The following is a 14969-nucleotide window of genomic DNA, read 5'->3' on the forward strand; positions in this document are numbered from 1 at the left end:
ATGTGCAGCGCTACAGAATATGTCAGTGCTTTATAAATAATATTTAACAACAGGTGGGGAAACAGCACGGATTGCGGTATTTTGTACAACATTTCAATAGGCTGATGTTTGGATCATGCACTACCAGCCTGAAGACAATTACGGCGGAGGCAGCCATTCATAAAAATATACAATTACTACAATAGCTTACTAGGAACGAATTGCACAGTGCGAGCTTCCTGCCTCAGTAATCCCTACTTCATTGTAGGAATGGCCAACGAAGCGTTAATCATCGATGGTCTCCATTGATGGTGCCACCTGTGCTTTAGCATCGATGGCCTGAAGCCATGATGATTGGACGCAGCAATAGCCTTCCTGTTTTCTGACACAGCGGGTGGCAGGCGAATCAGGAAAGGGAGCCGGAGCAAAATGGCACAACGGAGGCTTGGGTTAAGTTCTGTGCACCCTGCACAGCGGTAAAAAAAAATAAATAAAAAAAAAAAATAGAGAACTACTGCTGACTTTGTACCATCGATAGCGGAGAACCATGGGACCTAAACCATCAACCATCGGTGTTCAAGCATTGTTGATCGATGGCCATCCCTACTTTCCAATGAGGCTTTATTCTCATGACTGGAGCTTCAGCCCACAATGTGGCCACCTTTACGTTCTGCTGGTGGTGAGGGTGAGAGCCCCCCTGGGATGTTGTAGATGAAAACTCACCTGTGATAAGGTACTGATACTTGTTGACCTCCAGCTTGACCCCGCAGAGGCTCTCAGAGGACTCTGTGTAGATATACTGAACTTGAGGCATCTTCTTAAAGCCACGATACATCTGAGGAGAAGTCCGAGACAGACAGGGTGACTTCCACGTGACATGGATAATAGCAAATTATAGCATTTCCACCCATTACGTTACAAATATGCGTTCTGGCTATCTGGCAGGTTCCTTGCACTAAACGCCTCCAAAAATGTGTTTTAGTAATATTATTTTTCCCTTACTGGGAATAAGATTGCGAGCGGCTGGAAGACCTGGGGCAGGAGAACGTAACCAAAATACTAGCTGGCTGGAGAACAAGATGTTACTATATTTAATAAGGTTTAGCTACAAGGAATGTGTTTTAATAGACATTTTTTCACAGTGTGTCAGACGCGCTCTTCAAAAGAATAAGCTGTGAGATAACCAAGGGGGCCGCTGCCTTGGCTCCACCCGACTCATAGTGAGTGACTCACGGTTTCAAGTGCCCCAAAGTTGCATAGAAGAGAGCACGGCTACACGGGATGGGGGGTATAACGCCCAAACACTTGTGAGCCAACAAGTGTATGGGCTCTTAGAAGCATGGAGGTGGCAGAAGAGAAAATTTTTAGTCTGAAGTCAATGAGTTAAAATGTCCGCCCGACAAGCCATCTGGATTTGATAAGGGAAAGTACACCCTCAAAGCAGGGGCTTATTAGCCGTCACATGGCCAGACAATGATAAGCTGAACGGCTATTTAATGTTCATAGTGTCCTATACATAGAAGATCTTACGTCCCAATGACAGTTAGGAGCGGATTAATTGGTACTTTATCTCTCTCCAAGATTTGATACATATCACTCATTTTCACGTCCCTGAACAATTATTGCATTTTTTTTTTTTACAAGTTATGTCAAATTTCTCATCTCGTTAAGTACATTTTAAGCATCTGAAAAGGATTTAATGGAGCCAGATAAGAAAAATGACTAACTCTTTTTGAACAGCTCTCTGGAGGGAAACCAAACAGGGCAGCCACAGGGTCACAACTTCTCAGCATGTCATATGGTAGCAATGGGGTGGGGTGGAGGATATTGCAGTGCACAGAGCAGACACAAATCACATGGCCTGTCTGCCAGTCACAGACACAGTCAATTAGCTAAACAGATACAGGGTCACAGCCCTCCGCGTGTCATGAGAGATTGGTGGGGATGGTGGGTGGGGGGGGAGGAATGTCACAGTGCACAAAGCTGGTACAAAATATATGGCCAGTCAGACACAGTGAATTAGCTACAGGCTGAGGGAGGGGTAGGATGTCACAGTGAAAACAGAGCTCAGAGGAGCATTCCAAAGCCTCTCTGCTTACAACATCATGTGCCATATGAAAGCGGTTGCCACGGTAGTCACATAATACTAGGCAAACCTGACAGAGTTAGCAATGATTTAAAAGTATCATCAATTTACTCAGAGAGTTCACATGTAGTGTATAATTTTTTTATTCTGATACTTCACTCTTATATTGAAAACCAACAAATGCACAAAGGACAGACGGTTACTAAGCTCAGTATCCACAAATCTACCATCTACAAGTGCAAGATCTGTTACTATTCCAGTGTAGTAATGGCATGGGTGCTGGATTTCAGTCCCGTAACAGAGGCCCCCAGCGCTGGCCTCACTCCCATTTGTTCATAAATAACCCCATTGTTACCCAGATGGCATACGTCCTGCTTGTTTCTCTTCTACAGCTCTATTCCCTTAATAAGTTGCAGGTTTCTAGACTGTGTGCCAAAGAATTCCCCCTCCTTCCCTTCTTGGTGAGGAAGTAAGCCAGCCTCATGACTTGGGGGGGGGGTCATAGCCAAGACTTGAACCCCATCCATATTACATAGTCCCAAATCGCTGTATGCATCACAGACGCAGCTTGTGCCCAGAGACCGTCATGTGCAGTTGGATAGTAGAGAAATGTCCCAAACACATTCCCTAACACTTTCATGACTGAAGGGGCCCGACATAGATCATCCCCTTCAGCGTTAAAGGCTAAGAATGGGTTGAAAATCAGTCTCTTATTCCAGAGGTCCACGGAGAGGAGGAGGAAGGGGGGTATTGGCCGAGAAAGCGCCACCACTCCTGTCTGCAGGACGGACTCCAGGGGCCGTAGACTGTAAACGATCAATCCCGTTTTATTGTGCAACTTGGAAAATTATTGTACGCGCCCAGAAGCATTTTTACCAAACATCGCAGGAACAAAAAAAAAACCCAGTAGTGAATGTCACAGGTTGGAAAAGAAGGCCAAGGTAACCACTTAGGCCTCGGGAGAGAGGATAATGAGGGGAGAGGCTGGTGACTTCATGTGTTTACTAGTATAAATACTAAACATGGCGCGTTTTATGACTAACCGATGTCAGCGCCTTTACTACTAACACAGCTTCACGCCACAGTTGTAATGCAAAAATGGTCCTTACATAGGGTTACATTCTGTTGGATGAGGGAAGTTTATTTATGGCGTTGGCAAGGTAAAAAGTAAGACAGTTTAGGCTTTGTACGCTTTCTTATACATCCAACAGTGATGCCATCAGTGACGTCATTGGTTGTAGTTATGTCACATGGTTCTCTAAGACCAATTGGAATCACTGACACTGACAGACTAGTAAACATGAAAATAATCACGGGCCAAGATGGCAGCTGTTACGTCTTCATCAACCTGTGCGACACTGCGGCTGAGATCAGATCAGGGACATCTTTGCTTAATGTGTGACTGCAGAGCACCATCTAATCTGTGTGTGACTGCAGAGCACCATCTAATCTGTGTGACTGCAGAGCACCATCTAATGTGTGTGACTGCAGAGCACCATCTAATGTGTGTGACTGCAGAGCACCATCTAATCTGTGTGTGACTGCAGAGCACCATCTAATCTGTGTGTGACTGCAGAGCACCATCTAATCTGTGTGTGACTGCAGAGCACCATCTAATCTGTGTGACTGCAGAGCACCATCTAATCTGTGTGACTGCAGAGCACCATCTAATCTGTGTGTGACTGCAGAGCACCATCTAATCTGTGTGTGACTGCAGAGCACCATCTAATCTGTGTGTGACTGCAGAGCACCATCTAATCTGTGTGTGACTGCAGAGCACCATCTAATCTGTGTGTGACTGCAGAGCACCATCTAATCTGTGTGTGACTGCAGAGCACCATCTAATCTGTGTGACTGCAGAGCACCATCTAATCTGTGTGACTGCAGAGCACCATCTAATCTGGTCTGCGTGTGACTTCAGAGCACATATAAATTGCACATACAGTAACTGGCAGTCAGAGCAGAGCTTTTACCTTCATCTGTTTTACTGTGTATCGCATAGTTCCAAAGGGCCCATCGTCCATCAGCTTCTTACCGACAACCTTCGCTCTGATCACTGCAAGAAAACAAAAACAAACAGGAGTAAGAAGGGTTGTATACACACATTACATACACACACACACAATCAGCATGGCTTGTGTCATCCTGCCATGCAATATCTGGCCGGTGCTGTTAAAGTAATATCTGACAGGGATGCCCTACACACACACACAATACCCCTGCGTATATCCTACATACAGTACACTGCGAATAGTATGCACATTTACTTTCATATAGTGGAGAGTCTGGAGCCGCACAATACAGCTCCTGCCCCGGCTTCATTCCCGCCTCACACTAATACACAAGACTCACTCAGACATCAGTGTCAATGTGATAAGAAGTCTTTTATCTCAACCCAAGTAAAGACAATTCCACATCTCTCCACAGAATGCTTTGTCATACATATAAAGTAGTATTTTTGGTCAAAAACATCAATAAAAAACAGTTTCTCACCATTTGATGGTTTGACCCCTATTGACCAAATGCAATAGTCTGAAATCCGCAAACACGGAGGCCATTAAAGTCGGCCCTATAGATCCATCACACATACAGAGTGGAGGCAGCCATTTTGTGGGTGAGCTATTATTGGTGACGATTGCAGTCTATGACCCACTAGAATTTCCCAGTGAAGTGATAGGCGGACTATTTCCTCACCCACAAAATGGCTTTCCCCGCTGTGTGTATGCGTTCATGCGGTTAGCAATGAAAGCAGATGTTTGGGGAAACTTGGTTCTCTGATTTACGGTTTCATATTCTCAAGCCCTCTTGAGTGTTTTGTTTAATTTACCTCAGCCATGAAGTCCTCTTAATAAAACTAGATACACCCTGTAGTTACTGTATGATGAGCAATACTGCCTGATACACCCTCTGGTCATGACCCAGTCTGCTAGATACACCCTGTGGTCACGAGCCATTGCTGCCAGTTTGTAATTGATTTACCCGGTTAGGGTTGCCTGCGGCCCTCCGATTCTCCACCTGTGACCTCTTTGAAGGCTGGAAGGCCACTCATGCGGCCCCTGAAGTGTATAAGATTGCCTATCACTATTCTATATTAATGTTATCCCAAACGGGTAACGACCGTCACCGATGCATCACTGAACACGGCACTGGAATGGGTTAACAATGTGGTTACAATTACAATGCTAATCCAGCCCTTGTGGAAATATGCACTAAGTAATCATCAGCAGCAGTTTGCAATTAACCACTTCCAAGTCTGTGCAGGATGAGCCAATCCTGCCATAGCGGGAATTAAGACTACACTCAGTAAGCTGTGAATGTAACAATGCAGAAAATGACATTTTATACATTCCAGTCCAGATTTACAGTAAGTCACTAAAACCAGAACTGGGATAATTACTATAGTGCAAGGCGCCTCATTAACGTATCAGTGTCTCTCAATGCAATAGTGTCCAATAACCTACATTATTGTCCTGATAGCAATTAATCTCTTTTGAAATGTAGACATATTTAAGGAAGGACACTCCAGCTGCAGTGGAACTACAAATCTCAGCATGCCCTATTACAGATTTAGCATCATGCTTGCAAACTCTCCCTGAAGCTCTGGGAGAGTCTCGACTTTGGTGGGGTTCTAACGATCTTCCAACAGAGTTGCCCAGTCTCTCGGTGCCCATTTGCTGACTGAAGTGTGCAGCCAGGAGGATGGGTGACGCGATTCGCATTGAATGGCATCATCCAAGCCCCGCCTCCTGCTGTGAAATACACTGCGGATCACGGGTTTGAACAGCAGAGGGAAGGGCCACAATGACGTGTAGTTTCCTCTAACATGTCGCTAATTGCGGCTTTAAGCAGCCAAAACGTCCCCCCACCCCCACCCCACGTCTTTCGGGGAACTTTAGGATATGTTGTTCCACACCAGCTGAAGTACTGCATGTTGCCTACCCCTAAAATAGGAGAGGGTATGATGTCCAAAGCATGGACAGATGTACAGATACATACTCACTGGCCTACAGCAATTATGTTTTAGGAAACATATTGGCACAAGCCTCCATGTGCATTAGCAATTGGCTGGCTTCTCCACATCAGTTTCAATTTAAAGGCAGCCATCTGATGCTTCGGGGATTATAAACCTTCTCCCCCCTCTAAACCACATGGCAGCTGAAGCCAGCCACCGCAGCTATAGAATATGGTCCTTTCAGGAATTTAACTTTGTGACATGGAGGTTTGATTTTGAAAGCACACCCAGCGCCTACAAATGGCAGCGGCAGCCATTTTGACAATGCATCCTGTCAATATATTGCAAAATGGCCGCTAACACTGTGTGCTGTCATAGTTGCCACCTTCAGTCATGGATGCCAGTTTTTCTGGAGAAAATTACCAGGCTTCCTAACTCTGGTACGGTCCAGCCCTATAAAAAAACATTGGCATAATGTTCCATTTTTAATAGAAAGCCAACCAGTGTACATAACATTTGGATACAAATGCGCCATACAGGAAAGCCCGTCTTCTTGATAAATTATTCTTATAGTAATGGAATCTTTTCTGATTAAATACAAAACTCCACAAATTCCTTCTACGTCTGGCGATTTCTGCCAGCAGTGATAAACCACGAGTCATCTCGCGGCATCAATTGTCCGGTTCTGGAGTCGGACAGAAGTTTGCAGAGGACTGTGGGGAGGTTTATGAAGTATAATGTGCTTGTAATGGGTGTACAAGCCTCTCACATCCGAGACTCACATAAACATTGAGGAATATTTATTTACATAGTAACATGCCGACTTACACGTACCTCACAGAGCTGGCAGACAGGACGGGCGCTCAACCCCATCCAGCCTGCCAAGCGTCATCTCTCAGGATTTGTAAGATTGTCCAGAGGCACAAAGATGCAAGCAGTTACCTATGGGACACTTACATTACACCCTTAGTCATATTTAACTCCATAGACACCTAATCTCCGAGATGCACGAGGAGTTTAGTACATGTGGGATCTGAGGGGCTAAAGTGGGTCTGGGGGGGGGGGGGGGATGTGGGAGCAGTTTTTGCAGCAAGTGGGGGTCTGAGTTGACTGTGGTATCATTTTAGAGCAAGTGAGGGGCATGTGGATGAGGGCCAAAATCATTTTGGAAGCTTTTCCACTCTGAAATTAAGGGCAATGTGTGTACCTTAAACTATATAGGTGCATCCATTACTGGCCCAGCACCCATGAAGTATATTGGGGTACCCATACCAGGCATAGCACCAATGAAGTATATTGGGGTACCCATCCCTGGCCCAGCACCCATGAAGTATATTGGGGTACCCATACCAGGCATAGCACCAATGAAGTATATTGGGGTACCCATCCCTGGCCCAGCACCCATGAAGTATATTGGGGTACCTATCCCTGGCCCAGCACCCATGAAGTATATAGGGGCATCCATCCCTGGCCCAGCACCCATGAAGTATATTGGGGTACCTATCCCTGGCCCAGCACCCATGAAGTATATAGGGGCACCCATCTCTGGCCCAGCACCTATGAAGTATACCCTGGCCCAGCACCCATGAAGTATATAGGGGCACCCATCCCTGGCCCAGCACCCATGAAGTATACTCGGGTACCCATCCCTGGCCCAGAACCCATGAAGTAAACCAGACTGTCCGTCATTGACATAGCACCAATGAAGTATATTGGGATACCCATCCCTGGCCCAGCACCCATGAAGTATATCGGGGCACAGCAGATGGAGTGTGATAGAACCGGAGCTGAACGTGATAATATTAGAAGTGCTGGAATAACACAGACCGTTTCCTGTATGAGAAGGATAATATTTGTGAAGACGACGCTGAGGAACACCGAGCAGGTGTGACCGCACTGTCCCATCCCCCGGAGGGCCTTGCCTATTTTGCTAGTATAATGAAGGGAGATGTGGGAAACCACGGCTGGGTTTTGTCCTCGCAGAGCACGTGTACAAATACACATTTCCCTGAAACTAAACCTGCATGAATGCGCCTGCTGTAATCCCAGCATGACCGGATCCTTCCCTCGCCTAGTCAGACGGCAGGTTAGGAATGTGACTATCCTGTGATATGGGAGAGGTCAGTGTACAGCTGGGTACACACTGGGCACTGTGCGGGCCGAGCAGGCGATTTCTGACCCCTCAGCCTGAGAACCTGAGGGTGCGTACACTGCACTGCGGGCCTATAGTTGCACAGACCGGCTCATCTGGCCTGGGCTGCATGCACGGCATTTTCCAAAACACTGAGCCGATTTCCAGATCATTAAATCAGGTGTATTCCTATTATCGTCCAGGAATGGAACGGTCATTGACTATTGTGTACAGATAATTTAACAGTCCAACGGTCGTTGGTAAGTTGCTGAGGCGTGTACCTACCTAGCTTTACACATCCATTACAGTATCATGGACATGCATCTGTGACACTGAGAGCGCTACAAAAATCATTTTCTACACAGATCGCGCCGAGGACTTTGGGGTCTATTCATGAAGCAGTGAAAAGAGTGGAGAAGTGAGCCAGTGGAGAAGTTGCCCATGGCAACCAATCAGCTGCTCTGTATAATTGTATAGTATGCAAATTATAAATGTTACGTTAATGCCGATTGGTTGCCTTGGCCAACTTCTCCACACTTTTCACTGCTTCATGAATAGACCCCTTTGTGGTTAAGCTGCGCCATTTGTCTTGCCGCATGTTTTTCACAAGTTATGCACATCATTAATGCAACAGTTAATAGCACAGGCCCGCGTATCCTGGCGCTGATATTACACGCAGCGTCTGTGTGCGACGCAGACGCTAACCTGGGTTTCAGAAGACGGAGGTCGATACGAGTGAGCCACGCATGGGGCGACGCATCGCTGGGCTTAATCTGCGACTTTATACCAGATCCTTTCAGACTAGAATACTAATCCTAAGTGCCTAGGACACTATAGGTGGCCTTGTATGCCGCTACGATGCGGAAAGTATACTAAGGGGGTCATTCCAACCCGATCGCTCACTGCAGTCTGTCAATGCAGAGATCGGGTCGGAACTGCGCCGGCGCCGCAGTGCACCGGCGCATGGCAGTCGCCGTTGCCTAGCGATAGTCTCTGAGACCGAGGCGGACGCTGGGCGAGAGGGGGCTGAACGGTGGCACTAAGTAGCCGTTTAGGGTGCGCCGTCCGACCAACACAGGCGTGGCCGGACCGTTGGGGGGGGTGGGCCGCGGCGGCTGCGTGACGTCTCACGCAGCTGCTGCGGTGAACAACTCCCGGCCAGCCGCAGGAGCTGCCCTGGCTGGGAGTTACTCCAGAAATACAAAAGCATCGCCGCTGTGCAATGCTTTTGTGTTTGTGCTGGGGGGGGGGGGGGGGGCAATGACATGTGGGGCGGACTAGCCCTGTGCTGGGCGTCCCCCTGCATGTCAGGGAAGATGATCGTAGCTGTGCTAAATTTAGCACAGCTACAATCAACTCGGAATGACCCCCTAAATTCAGAATTAAGGGTCTGATTCTGGTTGGGAATAAAGTAAGAAAGAGGAAGTAACTTTGCACCTGGACAAACCACGCTGCAATGCAAGGGGGGCAAATACATGTACTATGGCCCTCATTCCGAGTTGTTCGCTCGGTATTTTTCATCGCATCGCAATGAAAATCCGCTTAGTACGCATGCGCAATGTTCGCACTGCGACTGCGCCAAGTAACTTTGCTATGTAGAAAGTAATTTTACTCACGGCTTTTTCATCGCTCCGGCGAACGTAATGTGATTGACAGGAAATGGGTGTTATTGGGCGGAAACACGGCGTTTCAGGGGCGTGTGGCTGAAAACGCTACCGTTTCCGGAAAAAACGCAGGAGTGGCCGGAGAAACGGTGGGAGTGCCTGGGCGAACGCTGGGTGTGTTTGTGACGTCAACCAGGAACGACAAGCACTGAACTGATCGCACAGGCAGAGTAAGTCTGGAGCTACTCTGAAACTGCTAAGTAGTTAGTAATCGCAATATTGCGAATACATCGGTCGCAATTTTAAGAAGCTAAGATTCACTCCCAGTAGGCGGCGGCTTAGCGTGTGTAACTCTGCTAAATTCGCCTTGCGACCGATCAACTCGGAATGAGGGCCTATGTCTGCATGCAGGGTAAATACTGGCTGCTTCTGCATGTAGCCCACACATGATAGACAGCTTTATTTTTACACTGCAGTTTAGATTTAAGTTTGGACAAATCTAACTCTCTCTGCACGTGTTACATCTGCCCCACCTGCAGTGCAGCATGGTGTTGCCAAAGTGCAGAGTTACTTACCCTTTCTTACTTTATTCACAAATCAGACTCCGGCCCCAAGTACGCAGGATATTTTGTATTACTATTATTATAGCCCTGGCCAATGACAGAGTGGTCTGCGCTCACTTTCTGCACCCCACATTTATTTTGGGTGGGGGTTTCTTGCCGATCTGCCTCCAGTGTACAGGACTCCACGCAGCATCCGTCAGGCTTACAGCGTGAGAGCAGAGGCTTATCCACAGTTACTTATCTCTGGACCATGTAGGGCAAAGTAACAGCTTAGCTGGTTGTGCTTTTTTTTTTTCCCCCCTCAAAGATATTTTTGGCTAATCTCATTTCCGCAGAGTGTATCCATCTACCGCTCAGTCACATCGCAGAATAGAAGTTATTCATGCATGGACACATCGGAAAGAATATTTTATTTTATTCTTTGTTCCTGCTACAAAAACCGCACAATGTAACTTTCTCATCCTGCTCGGACCTATAATCCTTGGTATCACCGTCGGTCATTCCTAGAATATTTTCCTGCACTTACCATGTACAGCGGCAGGTGACAATCTATTGCGCCAACTGAACACAACATACGTAATTCTAGAGCGGGCGCATTTCCAATCGCAGGCGCATCCCATTAGTATTTGCAACCGGCACAATTAGTGCAAACGCTAATATGACGGCTGCAATGCGGATGGAAAAGCACTGGACGGTCTGAATGCGCACATGGAGCCGTATAGGTTTCACACTTTGTGCTAGAGGTAATCAGAGCCCGGACAGATCTCTGTGGGATGTACACAGGGATTGTGCTCCTAAGGTCTCAGCTGTGCGCGCCTCCCCTAATCCGCACACCGCCGCGGCTCTTCCATAGACTCTCCTCATATGTACTCTAGGAAATTCCGCAGAACCTGGCATCCCGGGAATCCAGAAACCTAAGAAGCTCCTCTGGTCTCTGGGAGGTTATATGTAAGTCACAGGGGTGTGAGAGCTGGCATCCCCTCTTCCCAGGCACCGGAAGCCTTGGGTCTTTCAAGAGCCGTCGGATTCTCTTTCCCCAGGTCTGGGTACAAAGTTTCCGTGTGTAAACCCGGGATAGATCCCTGTGGAGATGCTGATAGGACCTTATATGACTTATAGGCCAGCTGCCGTCTCAAAACATGACATTTAGCTGTTCTGTATTATACTAGTAAATACTTTCTTGCTCTCATCATAAGTAATACTATATTCTAACACTTTGATTAGTGCCCTGTATATTATACTTGTTTGGGGAATGTGGGTGGTAGAATGGCTGCACCTTGGTTTGGGGTGGGTAATACGTGTTCCTCCAGCTGCTGTTGAACTACACATCCCAGCATGACCTGCCACAGTTTTAGCATTCCCTGATAGCAACACTATTGCAGGGCATGCTGGGATGTGTAGTCCCACAGCAGCTGGAGGGCCGCTGATTGCCCACCAGTAAGAGAGGCGTCCTGGAACCTCTATCACAATCAGCTGGGTGGGAAGGTTCCCTTTCCCCATAGTCTTCCCATCTTTGGTTGCTCAGAAATACAGAGAAGAGAAAGTGCTATTATATCACCCGGCAGAGTGCACAGAGTGCAGAGTGCACAGTGCTATCTATATATGATCTCTGGACGGGAGCTGGTAAGATTTCCCAGGATGCTCTGGGTCAGAGTCATAACAGACCAACAAACATACAAAAATAAAAAGTTACCGGCAACCGGAAATAAAAGGGTGACCGCCTGCAATGCATGTGGAACACAGTTCAAAAGCATAGCTCATCGCCACAGCCCAGCCAAGAGGAGGATCAGTGAGGTGTCAAATAGTCCAAAGCTTTCACATGGATCCTTTCGGAAGTAACAGTTTCCCACAATAGTCCTGTCAGATATTAGTGAAAACCGAGCTGCTGACATTCTTCCAGTCGCTGAGCCGGAGGGGCCCTTGCTCACCTTTATGGGGCGTGAGGCGGTGTTACTGCAGGAACAGAGCTGGTCACTGGTAATGGTCCCATGGAGCAGGGCCAGGCAGTAAGCGGATATTTATATCTCGCTCTGTCAGACAATATGGGGCCGATTCTGAGTTGGGCGTATCCCTTGTCTATTCAGCGCCCGGCCGTGGCAGCTTCCATTAGAGGGGGCACGTCCAGCTACTAATATGATGGATGTGGCTGCAGATGGTAAAATAATGGCCGGCATACGCGGGCGGATTCTAAGTAGGTTCCTGTGGATTTTCAGAAAAGCTGCTGTGAATGCATCCAGCTTAGAATCTGCCCATCAAACAAATTTTTCAAGCACATGACAGTTAGGAGCTGATTGGCTGGAGCACCAACTGCCATACGGTTGAAAAATGACAGTTGGGAGCTGATTGGCTGGGGCACCATTTATCATACACCAGGTTAAATTTACTAAAACTTCTAAAAATGAAAAGTGTATGTGTAACCCATAGCAACCAATCAGATTAAAGTTATCATTTCTCTATTGCATTCTAGAAAATGATAAACAGAATCTGATTGGTTGCTATGAGCAACACCTTGTCTGTTTTAGTATCTTTAGTAAATCTACCCCCGGGAATCCAACTCCAGTAGATTTTCATGCCATAACAATCACTATGAGAATTAGGGGCAGATGTAATAAGTCTTGGAGAGAGAAAGTAGATAGAGATAAAGTACTAACCAATCATCTTCTGTCATTTATCAAACACAGCCTGTAACATGGCAGTTAGGAGGTGATTGGTTGGTACTTTATCTCTCTACACTTTGCGGGAGATGTACTAAGCAGTGATAAAAGTGGATAAGTGAGCCATCATCTGCTTTTATAGTATGCAAATGATAAATGTTACCTCAATGCTGATTGGTTGCCATGGGCAACTTCTCCACTTTTATCACTGCTTAGTACATGTCCCCCTTAATTACCCTCCAGGACTTAGTACATAGACCCCTGAGGTGTAATTGCGCCCTAGAGATCTGTGCCTGAGAGGATGTGATAATGGAACACTAACATTACATGTGTATACACTCATACAGGTATATTCAGTTGAAGTCGGATCCATTCCGACATTCATTTGTCGGAATGGATCCGATCAGGGCTATTCAATGCCATCTCAATTAGACTTTAAAAAAAGTTGAATTGAGATGCGGGAGCGGAGACAAGGGAGAGCCGCAGGCAGACGGGGGAGAGCAGCGCTATAGCAGCGTAGCCGGAGGATGTGTCACAGTCGCTGCGGTCAGCGGCGGCTGTAACACATACTCCGTCTACGCTGCTATAGCAGCTGCTCTCCACCGTCTCCTCCTCTCGGCTCCCTCATCTCAATCTGACTGTTTTTAAAATTGGATTGAGATGGTCAAAAAACAGAAGCACGCGGATCGGCAGCTATTCCGCCGATTCACGTGCTTTGACAAGTCGAATTCCTCGACTTGTCTAATAATTTGCGGTTATAATGAATAGGTCGGAACCCCTTTCGACCTAAAAAAGTCGAAAACTGCCGTCTTTTCGACAGACGGCAGCTTTCAACTTCAATTGAATATACCCCATAATATCCAATATATTGCACTATATACTGTACTACACCCTGACAGAATAGAATAATGGCGGAGGGTAAATCCTGCCCTATAACGTGTACACACTATCACACACTAACACCGGCATCCTGCAGACACAACAGCACAAGCAGCGGCGGCCATTTCTCAATGGCAAATAACAAAGCTGTTAATACGCTGTGGGTGAATATTTCCCCTGTGGCTGCTCGGAAACACCTCACGTCGTCCCTTTGTGCATCGTGTGACATCCGCCACACAGCGAGTGCGCATAATACGCTTACTTTGATCTGTATGTACACTTGTAGGCCCTGTCGTTTCTAAGGACCGACCAGGGGTGTTGACGTAAGAGTGCAGTGAGGGCTTTCTGGTGTCAGTTAGGCACGCCGCTTTGAAGGGAGCTTCGTTTCAGGTGACTGCATCCCATACTACATAAGATTGTGTCCATTTGATGAGGAAACTACAGGTGTGGAAATGTAAATGTGCAGTGAGCATGCAAATATGCAGCTTCTACTGTAAATCCCCCCCATGTGTGCGTAGTGTTACATGCACCTTATACAGCAGTCCTGGAGTCGGAGGGGGGGGGGGGGGTGACGACACTCTGCCTCGCTGTTAGCGTCACCCCATCTGCTATCCACGGTCACTCACAGCGCCGTATGTTTGTACTCTGTGAGGAAATAAGCCCCATACGAGGTATAGCGGCTCACAGTAACGTGTGTGGTCTTTCTGGATGAGATTTACAAATGTTATTTCTGACTGAAAACGTGATCAAGAAAGAGCAGCGTCCTAACCAATGACAGATGCAGTTCTACAGTATGGCTCCTTCCCCGGCTCTCACCGCACACCACCTGGTGACACTAGCGTGTGTGTGAGGTCCTGACTCTCACACAAGATGTGTTTACTTATTAAACCGGATTGATCCGTCCGCTCTCCCATTGTCTTCATCCTGAGTGATGGCTAGCAGGCCTTACCCCGTTAGCCAGCTGGGGAATCTATAGCAGAGGGGCCTTCCTATCCTGAATGTCACTGTGCTTGGCTCTTTCCCATCATTAGGAGCCACGTCCTCAGCAGATGTCTGCGGATAGTTATTGATTACTGGGGTCATGGGACATAAGAATGGCATCTATTCCAATCTCAGTATGT

The 14969-nt window shown here is 47.1% G+C and overlaps 2 protein-coding genes across 4 annotated transcripts in view; one reads left to right on the forward strand and one right to left on the reverse strand.

Annotated features, from left to right (window-relative positions):
• SYN3 (synapsin III) overlaps positions 1–14969 on the forward strand; it is a 346396-nt gene that overhangs the window by 150239 nt on the left and 181188 nt on the right. The window lies entirely within an intron of this gene.
• The window catches only part of TIMP3 (TIMP metallopeptidase inhibitor 3), a 35691-nt gene that overhangs the window by 4798 nt on the left and 15924 nt on the right, over positions 1–14969 (reverse strand). The window contains exons 2-3 of the mRNA XM_063929037.1: positions 4039–4121; positions 703–814 (exon numbers count right to left, since the gene is read on the reverse strand). Coding sequence (XP_063785107.1) covers positions 703–814; positions 4039–4121 — 195 coding nt within the window. The remainder of the gene's footprint in view (positions 1–702; positions 815–4038; positions 4122–14969) is intronic.

The sequence above is a fragment of the Pseudophryne corroboree genome, chromosome 6, assembly GCF_028390025.1.
Source record: "Pseudophryne corroboree isolate aPseCor3 chromosome 6, aPseCor3.hap2, whole genome shotgun sequence".
NCBI lineage: Eukaryota > Metazoa > Chordata > Amphibia > Anura > Myobatrachidae > Pseudophryne > Pseudophryne corroboree.